The sequence below is a fragment of the Pholcus phalangioides genome, unplaced genomic scaffold (genome assembly GCF_987345545.1).
Source record: "Pholcus phalangioides strain wild (caught in Gottingen) unplaced genomic scaffold, Ppha-v1.0 ptg000004l_1, whole genome shotgun sequence".
Taxonomy (NCBI): domain Eukaryota; kingdom Metazoa; phylum Arthropoda; class Arachnida; order Araneae; family Pholcidae; genus Pholcus; species Pholcus phalangioides.
Window position 1 is genome coordinate 1,395,829 of NW_028301597.1, and position 20,218 is coordinate 1,416,046.

Sequence of the window (20,218 nt, forward strand, 5' to 3'; positions counted from 1 at the left end):
CCCGCATTTTACCGTATTTGGAATCCTAATTTCCCGTATTTCTCTCGAGGAAATATGGTCAGCTTACTCATAGACATTTAGGAGCTCAGTGGCTATCACTAAAGTAAAGTTTACTTAACAGCTCAGTGGAAAGAACATAGGAGGATGTCCCGTAAAATACCAGTCGTATGGTCATTCATTTCATACATAGTGATCATAAAATAGACGGGCTTAAGCCGTCAGTATACTTCTTTTCAGTTTCACTGTTGTGTTTAACATTGCTCGTTTGGTTATTGCAGCCGATATCCCTGCGTAATTCAGTGGGATCGGGGGAAAAAAAACGAGAAAATCTGTAAACGAAGGGAAATTATAAAAATATGTCTTCCTTTCATCTATCCGCTTATCGTCTGCTTAGTGAAATCTGTTGCCGTAGCTTCACACTATGATTATTTCAATCGTTGTGATCACTGAAATCGGTCCGTGATTTGTGTTGCTGCGTGACAGAGTATGTATTTCTTTGTCTTGAGTGTTTTTTAAGGGCTTTACTTAGCTTTGCTTTTCGCAGTCTTAAAAATTCATGAGCTGTAAATACATTTTTCTTCTTCTTCAAAGTTATCCTATTGAAAAGTATTCAAATTATAGTGAATTTCTTAAATACTTTTGGGCATTAAACATTAAGGCGTCAAAGTTATTGTGTGTATCAAAAGTATTGTAGGTATTCGTATCAAAGTTATTGCAGTTAAAATGTTTATATACATTTAACTGCATAAGACAACATTTATATTTTATTTTATTTACCCTTTAAGTACAAAAAAAAAAGCAACAGAGCTACATAGTATAATTCCTTTTTGGCTTGTGTGTTGGCAATTTTTTTTCTTTGGTGTGAAAAATGCCCAAAACATGCCAAGAAGTCGCTAAGAGTGAAACAGAGTTATGCTTTCTGATGTCTTTCTTGCCAAAGAAAGACTGCCAACACATCGCCAAAAAGGGATTATACTATGGCTGTTAAAAAAAATGCTAGCAAATGAATGACAAAAAGAATATAAATAAAACAACATTTGAAGACTAAATTCACTATCCCGGATGCAACTAGGGTCACCGATTCAGGAATTCTCATTGACGAGCGACTTAGGTTTGCTGAACATTGTTCAGCGGTGGTCAAAAAAGCGAATAGAATGCTTGGTCTTATTTTCAAAAAGGTCTCTTAGCGTTCTCCTAAGGTCATTCTTCCGCTTTTTCGAGGCTTAGTTCGTCCTGGACTGGAGTATGCTGTAAGGTTTTGGAGACCATACCTACAGAGGGACATAGACTTGGTTGAAGGGGTGCAGAGAAGAGCTACGCGTGTCCTTATTGGCACACAGGGCTTGAGTTATGAAGAGAGACTTCATTTTTTGAATATGTTTACATTGGATGAACGCAGGTGTCGAGGAGATATGATCGAAGTGTTAAAAATTTTCAATGGGATGGATAGGATGGACCATGAACTTTTAGTACACCGCCAATCGACTGCTTTTACAAGGGGACACCAGTATCGATTGGTGAGGGACAATGCAAGGCTATGGTGTCGCAGGGAATTTTTCTCTAATAGGGTTGTTAATAAATGGAATAGCTTACCCCCGGAGGTAGTAAATTGTAACACAATTGACACGTTTAAAAAGAAATACGATAAACATGGGGTAAATCGAGAAGCTATCCATTCTTAGAATAAGACAACCATAAGTATTCTTTATGGACGTTGTATAATATTTTATCATGTGTATATGTTGTTTATAATTTGTGTTAATTGCATTTTTAATTGGGTTGCTGTATTTTTTAAATATATGACAACCATATTTTTATGGTTGTCATATAATATCTATAACATATATAATATATATTGACTGAACCCCGTGGGGGCAGTGATGAATTTTCTTCCTTGTAATCTTCATCTCCACAAATAATCAGTCTTTCGATTAATCTTGTATTGACAAGTGGAGAGGACGTTTCTATATGCTATAAAATTATAAAATTTAGTCTGTACAATTAATTCTGAATTTTCCTGTTACTAATGCTGACATAAGATTTTTGTTTTGATGTTGACATTGATAGAGGTAAAACACTATTGACGAAGTTGCTTTCCCTCGTCTACAAATCACTGTCTGAAAGCTTTACATAGGTTGTGGATGCATAAGAGATTGAAGGTTCTGTGAAGGAGTTTTATGATTTGTGTTCATGCAGTACCCTCTATTGACAAAAATTTTAACTCAATTTTTATTCTGTACTAAAAAAAAATCCCTCCTTCAGGAGAATAACATTTTTCAAACTGCATTCAAGTATAAAAAGATCCTTTAATCAATTTTTAAAGAATTTATGAATTTCAGGCGTATCCTGTAGTTTACTGCACAGTACTTTTGTGCACTACATGGAATGAGACGTCCTTGGTGAGAAATTTAAAAATATATTGAAGGTGATTTTGAGCGAAATGTTAAAAATATCATTGTAGCAGTTTTGAAATCTCTTGAAAAAATATTTTTATAGAAGGAATTATTGTAGTAAAAGATATTTTTGTATTGAGAGGAGTTTAATATTACACTATAGGCAATTCCAAATATGATTTGAAAAAACATCATTATAGAAGAATTTAATGTCACATAGAGTATTCTTGTAGTGATGTTTCACTGTATATTTTTTTAATCCATAGGACAATGCAATGCAAAGTTTTGAGAAGATCTCTTCGCATCATGGAAAGAAATGAAAAACACTGTAACTATAATATGTGGATGTGCTTCCCACTGGAAATAAAATTCAGTATTTTCAGTAGTTTGAAAGGTAACATCAGTTTTAGTTATTAGATTCACTGTGTTTCTCGCAAGGTAGAGGATGACAGATTTCTAGGGAAACAGTCTTACATAGATTTGTTTTTTTATCTTCAGTAAATTTATTAGAAAAATAATATAAAGTGTCCCATGTTAAATGTCTTGATCCAAATGCTTGCTAAATATAATTCTTGGTACCCTGATGATGGATGGGGGAAGACCATTGGTTTCTTATCTGTAATCAGTAACAGTTTTGTAGATGTTATGAGATCTATTGTAAGTTTATCGTTGGTACTCATTTGAATAAGGCGATTTGAGATAGTTCGTGCAAAGTTTTTCACAAGTTTCATAGTAGATAAATGAAGACAGTTCTTCACAAATCGAAAATAATTGTAGATGCAAGCAATATTCTCTGTAAGCTGCATGTATGTGTGGCCAGGCATGTTGGAAATACTTCCATGCATTCAAAATTAAGAAATACTTTATAACTGGATATGTTATAATTTCATTAGGTGCATAGAAGAAACAGGTCAACACATGTAAAATAAAACATGCAATAGTGATCATGGATATATAATGTGAACTGATTATTATTTCTTTTAAATAGTTTACTAGCTAGTAGCTATTTATCATTTTAGTCTATTTTTCTTATGCAGTGGAACCTTGGTTACTCAACACTTCAAAAGTATAGATAAACATGTTGATTTTTTAGTGGTGGTCAAGTTAGTGAGGTTTCATTTGATCTCACCCTTCCATTCTATCATCTGTAAGTTAACAAAAAAATTATCTCAATTTTCTACAAAAATTTTCTGAACAATATCAAATTATGGTGAAAAAGAATAAGTGTATCAAAATATGTCATTTGCGAATGAGCAGTGCTTCTGCCGAAAATTAGGAATGCTTTAATTTTTTAACTCAGAAATTTCAATCTAAAAAAACTTTTATTTTTTAGCTTATTCAAGCATCTCTCACTCAAAAATTTCAGATATCATACACATCTGTGAACTTACTTATTCCATAGGTCGAGTCATCTTCAAGGTATGAGGAAGTATTTTTGACCAAAAACGACAAAAAACAATGAAACAGAATTGTTGAAATATTGTGGAAATTAAATTAAGTGGCTAAATCCATTGGCAGTTTCAAAAAATTCATTGTGATAACACTATGCAAATTTGTGGACTTAAGTGGTGGTTTAGCTATCTCATGTCGAGTTAAAGAGGTTTCTTCCCATTGAATTTAGTACTAGGCCAACCATGAGAATTAAAAATTTATAATAAATAATATCCACATCTTGAGTTATCGATGTTCTACTGTACCATTGTATTTGCACAAATTCTCTCATACTGATCTCATACTTATGTAAAAGAACATTTTCTTTGCAAAACTAGCTGGAGATTTAAGAAAATTTGCTTTGTCATCAAAAACGTGTTCTGATGATGTTTTGACATACATTCAGTCGGCCAATGGTTTAGTGCATATCCAGAAAGAATTACGTCAAAGATCAGACACATTCCAGAATGGTGAACTTTGTGTACATGAGAAGGGTAGAGCATTTGGTAAGTTTCATTTTTCACTTGATATAATATATTTATCCCTTGCCTTTCATATTCAATGCAACATGCATTCAGTGTTGCTGGTCTCATGATGTTAAAAGCTAGCTCTGATGTTCCACCACAGAAAATATGTTTGTGACGGCACTATATCATAACTCAGCCATTCCTAATCTTTTTTGCATGTTGGAGCCTTTTTTGGAATCTTTCTGTGGCTGAGAGTTCCTTACATTTTTTTAAAATATAAATTTACTGATTACTTGCTTGAAGTGGCCACAGAACCCAAGGAATGCGCACACACAATCCTAAGAACTCCCTCTTTAGCCTCGTTTACATGAGAAATAGAAAAAGCAGGTTTAAAACCTGCTTCAAGAATTTTCACCAATATATGACTGCTCTACATTTCTTTTCTTACAAAGGAAAAAAGTCATCAAGCGGGTACTAATATCTAAAACATTTTAAAAATGTCTACAATTGATCCTGCTTATAATGTTTTTCGAAAAACTGTCATGAAAAAGCATTTTGAGTGGGAAAACACTTTAAATGGGAAATCTTAATGAGAAATGGTTAGAGATGAACCACAAAAATAACTCATACTGAGCATGAAACCAGGTTGGGTTTTTGGCATCAAAAACTGGTTTAAACCATCAAAACTGTCAAAAACCATCAAAAACCTAAAACTAATGTTTTTTGATAATGCTTCAAAACACAATAGGTATATAACATGATTATAAACTCACATTTTGCATATTACAATCTTTTATTTTTAAATATTAATTCACTACAATAACTAAAACAAAATATTAATTATAATTTGCAATTTTGAATTTTTCAACATAAAGAGTCTAGAACATTATATAAAATATAATTTTATGGTTTATTTATCTAAGCTACTCAGAAACTAAATCAGTGTTAAAACAGTCAAAAACTTGTTGTTTTTTTAACTTGATAGATATGTTCCATTATGGATTTTGAGGTTTTTTTATGTTCTTTTTTCTAACACAATAAAAAATGTTTTTATTTTTTAAATTCTTCCCACCTAGGTTTACTCCTGAGATCAGTCACAGTCACATGCTCTCGGCAACTAAAAATACAGATTGCTTTTGATGTAGTATCTCGAGTAAGTTCAAATAAAGTACTGAAATGTGTGGTGTCAAATAAGAATATTGTATTTGCATTTAATAATTTTATATACTTTGGGGTACCATTTTTATGTGACATTCTCATACTTTCATGTATATTTAGCCACCCAGACACTTTTATGTTTAATAAAATTGTCGTTTTTTTAAAAAATAAAGTTTTATGAATTTGTAATATCTTTACTTAAATTATGAATGAAAATAATTTCTGTAACAAATTATATTATGACAATACGACAAAGCATAAATTTTTATGTGAAGTATTTGTTTCCAAAGTTTTTTGTAAAATATATACTAATTCACTGTCATATTTCTTATGGTTCTTTCCCCACTATTGTCAATATTTCAGTAATGATTATCAATTTTTTTAGCAACAATTGCTGATGCCTCACATTTTCCTGTATTTAAAAACTTTATTTCCAGCATCTTGCAGGTTTTTTTTTAATTCAGAGACCTTGTCCTTGCAGTGCTATCTTGATGCATGGGCCCCCTCCTGGGGGGGGGGGGGGTGAATTGGTAGGTGGATATTTCCAACCAGGTGGGGGGCTCTCAAAAAAATCAATTTGTCCAGAATCCCAGCTGTTGATTTTTCTCCCCTCCCCAGCATAGCCCAACTCACACGGGTAAAGGGCTAATACAGTAAAATCTCGATAAGTCATCACCGCAAGTTATAGAAAAATTATGACGGCTTAAGCGGAGTGACGACTTAAGTGTTAGGGAAGTGACGACTTAAGCGTTAAGGAAGTGACGACTTAAGCGGAGTGCCATCAGTTTCAATGTGCAATGATGTGAAAATCGTATAAATTTAAAGTAATATGAAATTTATTAAAGTATGAATCAAAATAACAATATTAATAAAATTTATAGATTGCGAAAGAAAAAATAATAGCGATTTTTTACCTTTTTTCCTCCTATTACTTAAATTATTGTGGTAAAATGTACTGTACACTTTGATTTATACTAGTAATTTTTAATTTAGAATAAAAAAAAGAAAAAATTAGTGTAAAGATTTAAGTAGCTATAAGTAGCTTTACTTCATAATAGAAACTCTCTATTGCACATTAATTTTACATATATATCAAATTTAATTTTAGTGTTTGAATTCTTCATCAGTAGTTCATGATACAACTACAAAGTAATCTTGAACACTTTTGACTTGGTGGAGGGGCCCTGGGCAGGGAAAAGTGAACAGAAGACCTCAACTTGGGAAAGAATGTCTAATTTTTTTCAACAAAGATATTTTGTTTAAATTTCAAGCCCTAAATTAGTAGAGTCCATGATTTCTATGATTATTTATTATCCGTGCCCGTTGCACTTTGACTTGATTAATTTCAATTCAATTCTATTCATCACATCATAAAACTTACATTGGCAAAACGAAGAAAATCTATCCAAGGGATCATTGTCAATCCATACTGGTGGACACGAGTATTGAGTTAATTTTCAAACACGAATAGTAAATATTAATAATAAACTAAAATAAATAAATAAATAAGTAACAAACAAAACAATTAAAAAACGCAAGACAGAGAAATCATCTAATGAATATGACATACATACACACACATATACGCAGACACAAAATATTACATTGATTTAAATTAAAATTAGTGATTTGTTTTATTAATATAAGTAAAATAAATTATAAATGAAGCAAATAATTAGTATTGAAATAAATAATGGCAACAACAGAAGGTGCGATTCAGAAATTTTTTGAGTGATAGGGTAGTGTTTTCCTTTTTTTTGCAAGAGCTCAATAGGAAAAAAAAAATATATTGCATATTAAAAATAGCTTTCAATATCATTTATAGAGAGCAAATATTGTTTGAGACGTTTTTTTAATACAAATATTGAAGTGCAGTGAAGAATGTCAGATGGCAGATTGTTGTAAAATTTCAGAACAAGAAACGTAAAGTGATTTCTCTTTACTGTTTTATGAATAAGTGGTATAGATAATGTATTGCTAAATCTACTCGATGTTCTTGAAGTATTGAAAGGTAAATCGAGTTGATTTTTATGCAGAAGAATTATCGATCTGTGAAAATATAGATAACGAAGGGGTAGTATATTTAGGTTTATAAAAAGTTCGTGTGAAGGAATGGAATAATCGTTAGTAAGTGCTCTAATTATTTTTTTTTTGCATTTGAATAATGGGGCGTAAAGTGCTTATGTAATCGCTTCCCCATACAGTCAGGCCATATAGTATATGTGAATGAATGACCGCATAATAAAATGACAGTAGAAAAGGTTGATTTACATATTGCTTAAGGTAATAGAAGTTGTATAGGGTGTAGCGAAGTTTTGATTGTATGCATTTTATTTGTGTTTTCCATTTTAGGTTGCTATCTATATGTACACCAAGATACTTTATTGAAGATACTTGTTCTAAAGATGAGCATGTGCACGAAAAGTTATATGGGCAGTTTTGGCTATGAAAAATAATATTGTATCTAATTTCTGTATTGTTATGCAAAGAAAAGCTCATAAATTTTGTTTTTGATGTATTAATTTCAAGATTATTTGTAGAAAACCAATTGCGAACTTTAACTAAGTCATCATTTATGGCGTTCATTAAAGATTGATGATCTATTGCTGAATAAAGTAATGCAGTATCATCAGCGAATGTTATAATTTTAGCAAATAAATCAAGGTTACAGAAATCATTTATAAATATAGTAAAAAGAAGTGGCCCTAAAGTAGATCCTTGAGGAATTCCTTTCTTCATGGACATCCGAGTACTAATGTATTTGCCAAATTTAACTCTTTGGATCCTGTTCTTAAAGTATGATTTAAAAAGGCTATGTGCATTACCCCTAATTCCATACAGGTGAAGTTTATTAAGTAAAATGTTAATGGTCAATGCTGTCGAAACATTTTCGTATATCCAGGAAGATAGCTATTGTCTTCTTTGATTTGTCTATATTATCAACAATATAGTTACTAAATTCAAGAATTTGATTCTTTGATTTACATGATGTTTGATTTCCTTGCACTATGTGTAATATTTGACGTATCAATAAATTTTGGTTTTGCCAGAGATGCCTTGGTCCTCCCCCCGGGGGGAGGGGGGGGGCCGAAGTGCTTACATTGCTTCTTGCGACAGAGCCTGGGTGTCTCATGGTTTCTCCAGTAGAGACCATGAAGAAATGAGATCTAGCTTGAACAGTCCCCAACGTTCCAAAAACCTTAGTCGGTAAATGAACTTCCCCAGCGTAACTTTCGTTACTTAAACTGTTCTGTTTGGGTATATAGGATTTTATGATGACTTTTAAGCATATGGCAATGCTGTTAATAAGCTCTTTTTTAATGGGAGCCATAAAAATAGCCTGTTCCACTTTCTCAAATTTTTACATAGTGACGAGTTAACCGAAATTAGCGACGAGTAAACGAGGGTTTAATAACATTTTTGTCTGTGAGAGGTGGAAGGGCCTTAAGAAAAATGACGACTTAACCGGAGTGACAACTTATTAAGGTGATGACTTAATGAGGTTTTACTGTATATCCCGGAAGGGACAGAGCCTGGGTCTTGTCTGGATTGACAGCTGTTGATTTTTCATGCTAACCTGGAGGACAGCATCCTGTCTTGTTCAGTATATATCATCCCCTTCATTTCAGAAGCGTGAATGTGCAAATTTCTAAAACTTGGGAAATAATGTTTGAATGTTATTCTACCCATGTTATTCTATGAGTATCATTTTCGTAAATGATTTGTAACGTGCATTTCAATAGGGGTTAAGCATTCACGTTTCAGGCACAACTTGGACAGCAAAATAAGGTATCCAACTAGCTGATAAAAATGAAAGTAAAAATTCGCACATTCATGTTTCTTGCGTGCAAGCAGACAATATGCTACTGTCCATGTCAGAAGTGGCGGTCTGTTCCAAAGCCGACAATTTCATTAAGAAGCTAGCTCTGACTTGGACTGTAACATATATGGGTGTATGTAGATTTCAAAGAAAATTTGTCAAAAACATAATAGCCTAAATAAATTTGTAAACGAAGCATGCACTTGCACACAGATGAACAACCAGATATAAATGTAACATCAAAATGTCAGTAGCAACCCCACCCACAAGTTAAGAGCCTGTTTTTATTCAATTGCTTGTGTTTTCCTTTACAAAATTCTATGCAGCGTGTAGAAAACTGATATTTCTACCAAAACATTTCTTCCCCTTCACACTGTCATTTTTTTATATGCTGTTAATACACATCCCAATAGCTTATTTACTAGAAATTAAGATAGTTTTAATTTTTTTAATTAATTTCTCTCAAAGTGAATTTGTATCTGTGTAGTGCATTGAAGTGATTCTTTTCTAGACTGGGTATTTATATAGACTTTATTTCTGGTATCCACGAATAAATGATAAGGCTAAAAGAGCAGTAGGTGGAAAAAATTTGAGAACCACTGTTTTAAATAGTAAATGTACATCACAAATATGTTTTTTATAGTTGAAATGGAATGTGGACATGCAAGTTGAGTACGAAAATTTTTTCTGCTTTGGAGTATTTCAACGAACTTTTTTTGCAAAATGGAGCAAGTATGATCTTATGCAAACTTATCCCTATGTTCAGCGAGTCATCGGTATGGCACCTATCTTGAAGCAAGTTCTGAAATCAGCTCCGGGTCAGTCACTAGTAAAATAACCATGAAAAAATGAATTGTTTTTTGAATATTCTAAGTCATACTACAAAATTTTAATCTGATAAATGTATATCTTGAGTGGAATACTGTCCAACAAATTTTGCTTTCCATGCCAGGATTTCAGTTAAGGATAAAAAACTACCTCTCAGATGAGTGTTTTGTGCCATAATCATTTGTTTCAACTTGTCCAGGTTCAAATTAATGTATAGCCTAAACATACAAAAATATGATAAAGGATGCACTAAAGCATATGAAAAAAGAATCCTACATAAAAAGCATTGTTTATTTTTTCATGTGGATGTTAATATTAACCAATTCTTGATTGAAGAAGTTTTTTAAATGGTTGAAATAATAACTACATTTTTATGAATATTAAAAACTTTGTCACTATAAAATAATTTTTTATTTTTTCAAGTCTGACTACCAACATTCTATCCCATTATAGCATACTTTATTATTTTTCCACATTTCATTGCTGGGATATATCAAGGATATTTTTTCCCCATTTTTTACACGATAACTAAACAGTAATATACAAAATTTAGTGGTTTTTGGTAATTTCTTTCAACTTTTCCTTAATAGAGCTGAATTTCTATTACCATTAGCTTTTTTTTAAGTATAACTTGTTGATGATATTCAGTATTTGATCTGGTTATAACTATGTAGAATGCATAATTGGTTTTTTAATGAAAATTTATTCACTTTCAGGTCGTTTTATTGTCAAAGAAAGAGCCATTCGTCAGTATTATCATTATGCATACTTCATGCTTACTAAAAAATCTCAGATGCGTTTTTGGCTGGGAATCACTCTCATGAATCTTCCCTTTGTACATCAGGCAAAGATATTGTATATCTTATTTGGACCAACTAGGCCTAGTAATGGTAAACCTTTATTTTTTCATGAATTTTTTAAGTACTTATTGAAAAAACAAGTTTTTAAAAAAAAATTTACACTGATAAATGAATAGTGAAATGTCATGATATGTGTCCTGGAATAGAAAATTATCAAAATTCCTGGATTGTTACTTGTAAAATTATTATATACATTATTAAATTTAGACCTTCCATGCGTAGAAGCCAAAAATCCTGGCATTCATTAACTAAGCTAAATAAGAACTAAATGCACTTTTCACATAAGAAGTTACTGGGTCAATTTACTCCAATCACACCACTTATGAGAATCATAAAATTTTATATTTTCAGGTTTCCTGGTTGATTGGACATCCCCATTGTCAAATTCTTCGATTATGCTTCCTGCAGACTTAACAAGGTTTGCTGCTGTTGTTTCTCTTCTTGTAGAACATGAGAGTTTTACAGATGATGATGTACTGACATTGATCGGAGAAATTATAGGTAAAGAAGGATTTTCAAAGTTGTGTTTGAATGAGTAGTTTTGAATCTCAAATTTTGTTTACTATAGTATACTGTTAACGGTTGTTTTCATGGACTCAGTCTTGAACAATTAATTTATATAATTTGAAGTTTGTACATGGGAAAGACATTTAAAGAAATGGTTTATTGTTTGCGATTAGAGAATGTTAATTAGAGGATTGTGAAGGTGACTCTATCCATACTTTTATGAAGATACTCTCTTCCTTCGATCTCACCACAACTTTATGTATTTTTGATAGACCTTTTGATCTAGCATCAGACAGGGTCAGATGTGCTGTCGTTTTGTCTGATAAATAACCTTTGTGTGTGAGAGGGAGGGTATGCTAGTCTTCATAGGGATCCCAGGTCTAACATCATATGGCTAATTGTTAAGTACATATTCCTTTTTGTCCAAAGTCATAAATTGTGTGCTGAAATGTATGTCAGGTGTTCAAATTTCAATTTGTTATTTGCATTGGTTTTATTTTTTACCCCTTAATGATCATGGACGAGATATCTCATCCCAAAGCAAATGGAAGAAATTCATTCCAGCTCTCCCTGAATTTTACCTTTTCCCTTATCACAAATTTTCATTGCAATCCAAGGAGCAAAAATTGTTTTTTCCCTCCTCATTCTTCCTATATTTCTGTTTAGTGATCCCCACACACATATAATGTATATTTATACAATACACAGAGTGAACACTCATGTTCCTTGGCTGAAAATTACTGGTAAACCGTTGATCTTTGAGGCATACTTCAATTAGAAAAAGTATCAAAACAACATATATACCTCAGATCTAACATTCATATTGTGAGGGGTTGTAGTTGTTTAAATAAAAAAATTAATTTTATTTTGTCACCCTGAACTAAAAAACCAATTAGAAAGGTGTTGCTCTGTCTCTCCTGAGCTCAGCAAAAAAAAAAAAAAAAAAAAAAAAAAAAAATTCTTCATTGTTTTAAATGCAATATTCACTTAAATATTAGAATTCAAAAATCGCTGAAAATGAGGGAAAAAATTATATGAACTAGTGAACAAGGTCATTATGTTTTTATTTCCGCCCTTTAAGCAATTTTTTGAAATCAAATATCTCAGTGAATATTGCAGTTTGAAACGGGGAATTTTGTTTTAATTGGCATCAGGAGAGACAGAGCAACAACTTTTTAATTTGGTTTTTAAGGACAAGGTGTCCGTATAAGAAGTTAATTTTTTTATCTTAATAACGTAACCCCTTGTAACATGTATAACGTGTCTGAGTTCTACATGTTATTTGGATACTTTTTCTAATTGAAAGTATGCCTGTAGGATCAACAGTTTGCCAATAATTTCTGACCAAAGGACTTAAATGTTCCCTCTGTATGTAAAAGAAAAAAGAACACATGGGGGATGGTAGAAAAGAGAGGGTGAGGGCAAAGATAAATCTCTACTGCAGTTTTTTTCCCTCCTTCTATTTCTAACGTGCAAACAAGAAAACACGTTTTTTAAGGTTTATTGCTGATACTTCCAGCACAGATCACTCAGATTTGTTGCCAAAAGCCTTTATGTGTAGGGAGTTAACAACATATAGCTTTTGTTCATTTGAAAACTTCAGTAACTTATAATGAAACAATTAAGTTTTGGAATGCCTGAAAGAGTAGTAGGAAAAATAGCATATCTTCCTAACATTTTTTAGTGTATAATTTCATTGTAAGTTGGCTCAACTTTAGTGTTTTATTCATATAATATAAATTTTTTTATGTGATGTGATATTTAGAATTGATAATCACAACTTTTTTTCATGTTACATATGACAGCTTTACCTCAACCCTGGCATGATCTTCATGTTGCACATTTTCTTTTGTCATGCGAACAAGGTATTTTGGTCAGCTACATGTCTAATGTTCTAGCTAATGGGCGTTATAATGATCTGTGCATCTTTATTTTCCGATGTGCTTGGGTAAGAACTTTTCTTTATGAAGTTATTGTAAAACCAATTTACTGTTTTAGAAGTTGCGACATTTTTAGAATAGGCATGTCTTCTTTTTGAAGCAGAATGCAGATAGCATCAAAATTTCCCTTTTTCATCCTTATGTTATCATAATCATCGATATAGATTAGATTCCAGATAAGCATGAGTAGATGTACGGTCCCAGAATGTTGCAAGAACAATTTCTGGGTTCATTTTGTATTGGAAGGTTAATATGTAACGTGTAAACATCAGTTCCACTAATTAATGTTAGTAACTGATGACTTGTTATAAAGCAATACAGTCGAATCTTGCTACAAAGAAAATCTTGTTTTAATGAACACTTTTCTAATCCCCCAGATAAGTTTACATAGGAACAATGCAAAAACCTGGAATACCTTTATAACAAAACTAGCTGTTACCCGCAGCTTCGCTCGCGTGAATTTGGTAATCCGAAAATTCTTTCTTGGAACCCCTTTAGAGAGTGAATGTTGAGAAATCCCTTCTTAGCGAGTCTTTGCATCATAAAATGAAGATACTGACCAAATTTCAAATTTATAGTTTCAGCGGTTTTCACTTGGCATGATTTCTCTACATAGCATTTCAACCCTTCAAGGTAGAATTTTGAAAAACTTAGAGTGAGTCTTTATGTCATGAAATAAAACTACTGACCAAATTTCATAAATATAGCTTCGCTGGTTTCGGTTAGGAGTATTTCTCTATCCCCCTCGGGGTCAAATTTTGTAAAACCCCCATCTGAGTCTGTCTTTACTTCATAAAATAAAACTACGGACCAAATTTCATATTCATAACTCCAGTGGTTTCGGCTTGGCGATGATTAATCAGTTATTCAGGACATGTCATTATATATATATATATATATATGTGTGTATAGATTTTGTGATAATGAAGTTATTTCTCCAGTCTCTTGCAGTTCATTATAATGGGATTTGACTGTGCTTTCATCGTTATTATTCGGTCATTTTGTATTTGTGTCATAGTGTATGGTTTTTGTACGAGTGCATTTCATGGATTTGTGCATATCAGAAGGTTCGCCCTGTGCTTAAAAGCTTTTCCAACACAACACCATCCTGCCTTAAATGGCAATCAATAGTAAATCCCTAAAGTGATGCCATACAGGATAGCGTACAGTTTATGTATGTATGATGACTTGTTATCATAGATGTATTGTTCATCAATGTAGAATATGTTAATATATTTTGACATTGCAATATTTTTATTGAAAGCATGCATTTTTTCAAATGTTTTAATTCTTCATTCACAAGTTTATAAAAATTTCCATACGCTTCAGCATTTTTTCAAGTAAAAATTTCCAGGACAAAAGTTATTTTCTAAGTGGTGGACATTTCATTTTAACACTAAAAGGACCATGCTAGTCATTTTGATCTTCTAGCTCCATCTTCAGGATGAACCAGATTGTTTAGAAAGCTGAAATTTCACAACTTTTCCTTGCTTGAATATTAGGCTGTCCAACTATCATAAATTAAAAAAAAATCAGCCTAGATATTTTTAGTTCCTAGAAGGACCATCACCAGTCAATTTGACCGGTAACGTTATAGGTACTTTCATAGGCATGCGCAGCAAATATTTCATTGAATGGTGGCATGAAATTTCTATTAATATAAATATGCTCATTTAGACTAATTGATAGCATCCTTAATGATTGACTGATTACAAAATAAAAATACTAATATGGCCAAAAATGTGTTGATGCAAATCATTGAGCCTTATCTTAGGACGTGATTGTTTTTCTTCATCAATACTTGCTGAAATGCTGAAGCAGAATAATATTACCTTGGTATAATAATAAAAGATCAAAAGAAATTTCGTGTGAAATTCATCAAGGCCCCTTTGTATGGAACGCATTTGATGCACTTACATATAAAAACGTTACATTTTGTGTTTTCGGTGCTTCTACTTTCAATGCATTGAAATATATACTCTCAAAATCAGAAAAAATTTCTGAAACCATCGAGTTTTGCTATGAAACAAAGTATAGTGTTGATCAGATGACTCGGTAGCATTCCGTGTGCATATCATGCGCGCATTCATTTGCCGATGTATGTTTTCCGCAACAATTGTCGTAGCGTCACAACAAATTTTTTGTCAATTCGTAGGGGGGGGGGGGGGAAACTAGGAAGGTTAATTTCCTTGTTGAAATTAGCTAAAAAGCTTAGAGATCCTTATTTGTTCAGGAATCAGAATTTTGCTAACAATAAAAAGTGCTACTGTATCAGGAAATAGACAGCTATGTCAAGTCCCATCATGCAATAACGAAACAATAAATTTTCAATGCGTAAAATGTGTTTCTAATATGCTTAAGGTATTAAAAAGTGTGATGTACGAATAAAATTATCATGTTTAGAAATTAAATATAAATAAATAAATAAATATATATATATATATATTTTATCAATTATGCAATGAGGAACTTTTGGGTATATAGGCATTGTCTTTAAACCTGAGCTGAAACTAATCATTAAAATTTTTTTCCCGATTGATTTGTGTTCATTGTATAGCCTTAAAAATAAAATAAAAATTGGATGAAACTTAGTTGGATTAACTTACTTAACTTCATTAATTGATTAGGTAACTCTCTATAAGCATACATCAAATCTTAAATTGAAATAAAAAATCATTAAAAACCATTGAAAAATAGGTACACATATGTGTGCTTTTGGAGTGAAGAGGTTAAAAATGAATTGTAACTACAAAATTTATTTGGAAAACTCAGTGTTTTTATATTTGTTTGCTTACCTACACTCATATATTTCAACATTAAAAAAATTTACAAAAATCAAGATTTTATAGTGAATATCAACCTCCGGTCATTTTGACTGGTATCTATGCTTTTAGGTGGAATGAAATGTCGGCCCTTCTAGTGTTAAATGCCATATAAGTTAGTTTTTAATTAGCCATTTTCATTTGAATTGTTCATCTTCAACCAGAGATCAATATTTATTTATCCTGTTTATAAGTTATTTTTCCATTTTCATTCATGCAGATTAGCTTTTTGCTGCCAGCTTTCTAGTTTTATGTCATGTAAAATAAAACCTCAGTTAAAAGAAAGTAATATAAAAGAAATCTCTTTTGTAATTTATTCAATAAGTTTGATTTTTATTGTGTTAAGAGGGAAGGCAATGCATTAATAAATGTCAATTGATGTCTTTTATCAGGTTTTGCCATGTCTGTTACATTTACTCATTTCAATTAATACTCCTATTCAGCCATTTAAAAATAATGTAAATTTTGTTGTCCAGATAGTGACAATTGACACTGTAGTTCAACCATTTTTTCATAATTTCAATACTTTTGATAAATGTGAATGTAAATTGCTTACATTCGCATTTATGTGCCCTCTTATTTATTGTCTACCTTTATCTTATATTGTACCATAACTAAAAAATTTTGTATTTTTATCACCTTTGTCTATCGATTATAATTTTTCATACCTACCGAAATGGTCATTGCGTACGACCAGGGCTGTATAGACTGATACAAAAAGTATGAGTGCTTGTAGCTTTTAAAAATGCTATTTAGTTCTTTAGGACAAAAATGTCATTATGGCAAATATGATGTAAACCAAATGATCCACTTTTATTTTTCTTAATTTATTAGGTTCTCTTGAAGCAAGGGAAAGAAGTGACAAAAATTTTGAATGCACTTAGTATGGCTGTGAGCAGTCATAATGCAAGTCCATCTGATTCAAATGCATTTCTTGAGCAACTCCCAGTGTTTCTGCATCATGTCGCTTATACGGAAGAAAGTAAGATGCTTACTTTCCTACACCAAAATAATTAAGCAAAAAATATGTTAAAAAAAGAGTTGTTTATAGAATACTGGTGTGGTATTTTTCCTTTATTTTAATTGATCTATTGTCACCTTATAACGAAAACCTTGTACATTAATTTTTTTCCAAAATGACTTTTTGACAGTTTTTGATTGAGAACATATCTTACCTAATGCACCTGTTGAAAAAAAAAATCAGAAAAGATCTGCTCTCTACACAGAATAAAATGAATCCCTTTTGTGTGGTGTTCAATGAAACGTCACCCTTTTTTTTTGGTCTTTCTATAAAGTTCAAAATTTTTGATGAACAAGGTATTCATTATAAGGTGACAATATGTTTTTGTTAATTCATCTTTGTTTGAGCAAAAATTTGATCAAATGATATGCAGGCACTATCTGATTTTTTTTAAATTATATTTTATTTATTATTACTTTATTTAAAAAGAAAATTGTTGAACTCTGGGAAAAGTAATCTAATGATAATGAAAATTTGCATAAATTTTGGACTAAATTAAAAATCCTAGTGATGCATATGAATATATATATATAACAAATCTTGTTTTTGGAAAAAATTTCTCAGTATATTGTGATTGAGTTTTCTCCTCTCATCCATTTTGATGCTTTGTTCGACCATTCATTATTCCTTCGTTTCAACCATAGTTTTAGCGATGATGTGCTATTGAACTGCAAAACTTATTAAATGAACCTTCAAAATGGTGAATCTTGGTGATAAGAAAAAAAGGAAGGGGACTGACCAACTAAAAGGATAATATAACATGGCAAGATAGAACAACTGAGTCGTTAGTGATAGACTACCAGCTGTTGCCATTTTAATGCATAGGCTCACCCCAAGTGTATAAGGGACCCTCATGGTAATAAGATTTGGGACTATGATTTTTGAAAAAAAACACAAATTAATAATTAGGTATTTTCAGCTAATTAGAGACCCACAATATCACTCTTCTCGGGGCTCGTGTTACTATTAAGACTGCCCTGCTATCAGCAGTCCATTACATAGGTCACTTGCGCACATTACGATGGCCTTGTGACATAATGTTTTATCCTCGTAGGTGGCGTAATGGTGGTTTGCTTAATAGTCGAACGTCTGTGGTAATCTGCCACTCCACACCATAGATACTAATTGTTTAAATTCTGGATGAATTTACTTTTTTTTTCTTTTTTTGTGTGTCACCCAGGCTCATTTTACCTCAAGGTAATTTTGGTATACTGTGATTTGAATTTTTATTTCATTTAGTTCAACTTAAAATTTTTTTTGTTTTGTTTCAAAGTTATTTTAATATTATAAAATCTATAATTCAGAATAAAACTTTTTTTCATTGCATGACGTTAAATTTTAAAATGGTTAACATCATGCTATTTCATATGTAGGAGAAATTCACGGAGTTGCAAAGGCTGCTGTTCGCAGAGTTGTAGCAGAACTTCTAGGAGTGATGTTGAAACATAAACGTCATTTAGCGGAAGTATTTCAACCACAAAACAACATTTCATGCCGGAAAATTTCTATTTTGAGTGAAGAAGTAGATCACGTATAAGAAAAAAAAATGTGACTCAAATTTTGATTCACTTTGGATTGATAACGTTGTAGTAATGCTCTTATTGTCAAAAATAGAGGGCATATTTCATTGCTATATGTATTTCAATAAAGCTTGTACTTTCAGTTTTAAACTAATTTTTTTTTTCAATTTGTTTTCCTTGACTCTTTTGCACTTATGAGCCATTAGCTGAGCTAACTTTCAGATTTCAATGTGGGTGCACACACAAGGTTCCTGCACATTACACTTATTGTCAAGAAACCTAATTATGTTGTGTGTTTAGTGTTATGCATATCATTTATCAAGAAGGTACTTGCCATGTGTTTAAATTTGAAATTATAACTGCATGAAATTTTGTGTTATAGGTTTGATTGTACCCTCTATAGTACGACTTGTTCGATGGGGTTTCCAGTTTGTATTTGCACTGCCATTGCAAAGTTGGAAAACCACTTCAGCAGATCTCCGACTACAATGTAGGTCATGAGAATCAAACCCACATTACCACACTACAGCTTAACATAAACAGTTCTTAGTTGATCTCTCAACAACAGCATTTTAATGCATGAATATGGTCCAAAGAAAAAAGTCGGATGTAAGAGTGAATGGTATATATATAAAACTAATTAGAATAGTGATAAGTTAAATACATATTTTTCTTTAAGAGATGTTCCAATTGCTAAAACCAAAAAAATTCTGACAAGGACATTTGTATATACTACTTCTGTTTCCACAAAATTGGCTGTTTTAGCACCTTGAATCTTATATATATACTTGGGATCTATTTCACTCAACTTGCCACTTGAAAATTATTTGGATGTCTCTTTTGTTTGAACAGATTTTTTATAACCTGATTCAGGTTTCTCCTGTAATTACTTTTTTCATTACATATATGTAATTAAAAATGAGTAGTATCCATACAAACACTTGAATTATGAATTTTTAATTCACTAAGGAAAACTTGCGTGTGTGTGTGTTTTTTTTGTGGGGGGAGGGGTGTTGGGTAGTATGTATCTTACTAATGACAATGTGAAATTATATGTATGTAGTTTGAAATTGGTTGGTTAAAATTTCCTGAAGCTTCGGGATCCACACAACACATAAGGTGGGGGGGGGGGGGGTTATTTAATGTGCTACCCAAAAGAAAATTTGAAAAAAAATTTCTGTGTTGGTCATGTTCTGCTAACTTTAGGTCAAAAATGTGTTTCAAAAACTAGACAACACAGGTACTGTATCTTGATCATCTTGCCCATCTTAAAAAGTTTTATCCTCTATCAACAGATGGCAGCACAAAGCTAGTGATATCGACTTTGATTTGCATAATGAGAAATAATTTGCAATTTATTCAGGATCAATATTAATGTATAAACTTCCTTTAAAATTTCTTTATAAAATTTATCTTCTCATCAGAATGTCGTTATCAATCCACCTATCATT

The 20,218-nt window shown here is 31.8% G+C and overlaps 1 protein-coding gene across 1 annotated transcript; it reads left to right on the plus strand.

Moving 5' to 3' along the window:
• Nucleotides 1-217: 217 nt before the first annotated feature.
• Nucleotides 218-18,917, plus strand: LOC149086399 (F-box only protein 47-like). The gene is made up of 10 exons (XM_089255317.1): nucleotides 218-484; nucleotides 2,660-2,787; nucleotides 4,163-4,330; nucleotides 5,368-5,444; nucleotides 9,913-10,087; nucleotides 10,814-10,987; nucleotides 11,309-11,458; nucleotides 13,270-13,412; nucleotides 17,061-17,208; nucleotides 18,621-18,917. The coding sequence occupies exons 2-10, from the start codon at nucleotides 2,664-2,666 to the stop codon at nucleotides 18,782-18,784; spliced, it is 1,323 nt and encodes a 440-aa protein (XP_089111443.1). The 5' UTR covers nucleotides 218-484; nucleotides 2,660-2,663; the 3' UTR covers nucleotides 18,785-18,917.
• Nucleotides 18,918-20,218: the final 1,301 nt, after the last annotated feature.

Bases quoted from the DNA above. Each gene is read 5' to 3' on its own strand.
- LOC149086399 (XM_089255317.1), top strand. From the start codon at position 2,664: ATGCAATGCAAAGTTTTGAGAAGATCTCTTCGCATCATGGAAAGAAAT. The intron at 10,988-11,308 runs GTAAACCTTTAT...TTATATTTTCAG, and splicing joins ACCAACTAGGCCTAGTAATG to GTTTCCTGGTTGATTGGACA. The intron at 17,209-18,620 runs GTAAGATGCTTA...TTTCATATGTAG, and splicing joins TGTCGCTTATACGGAAGAAA to GAGAAATTCACGGAGTTGCA.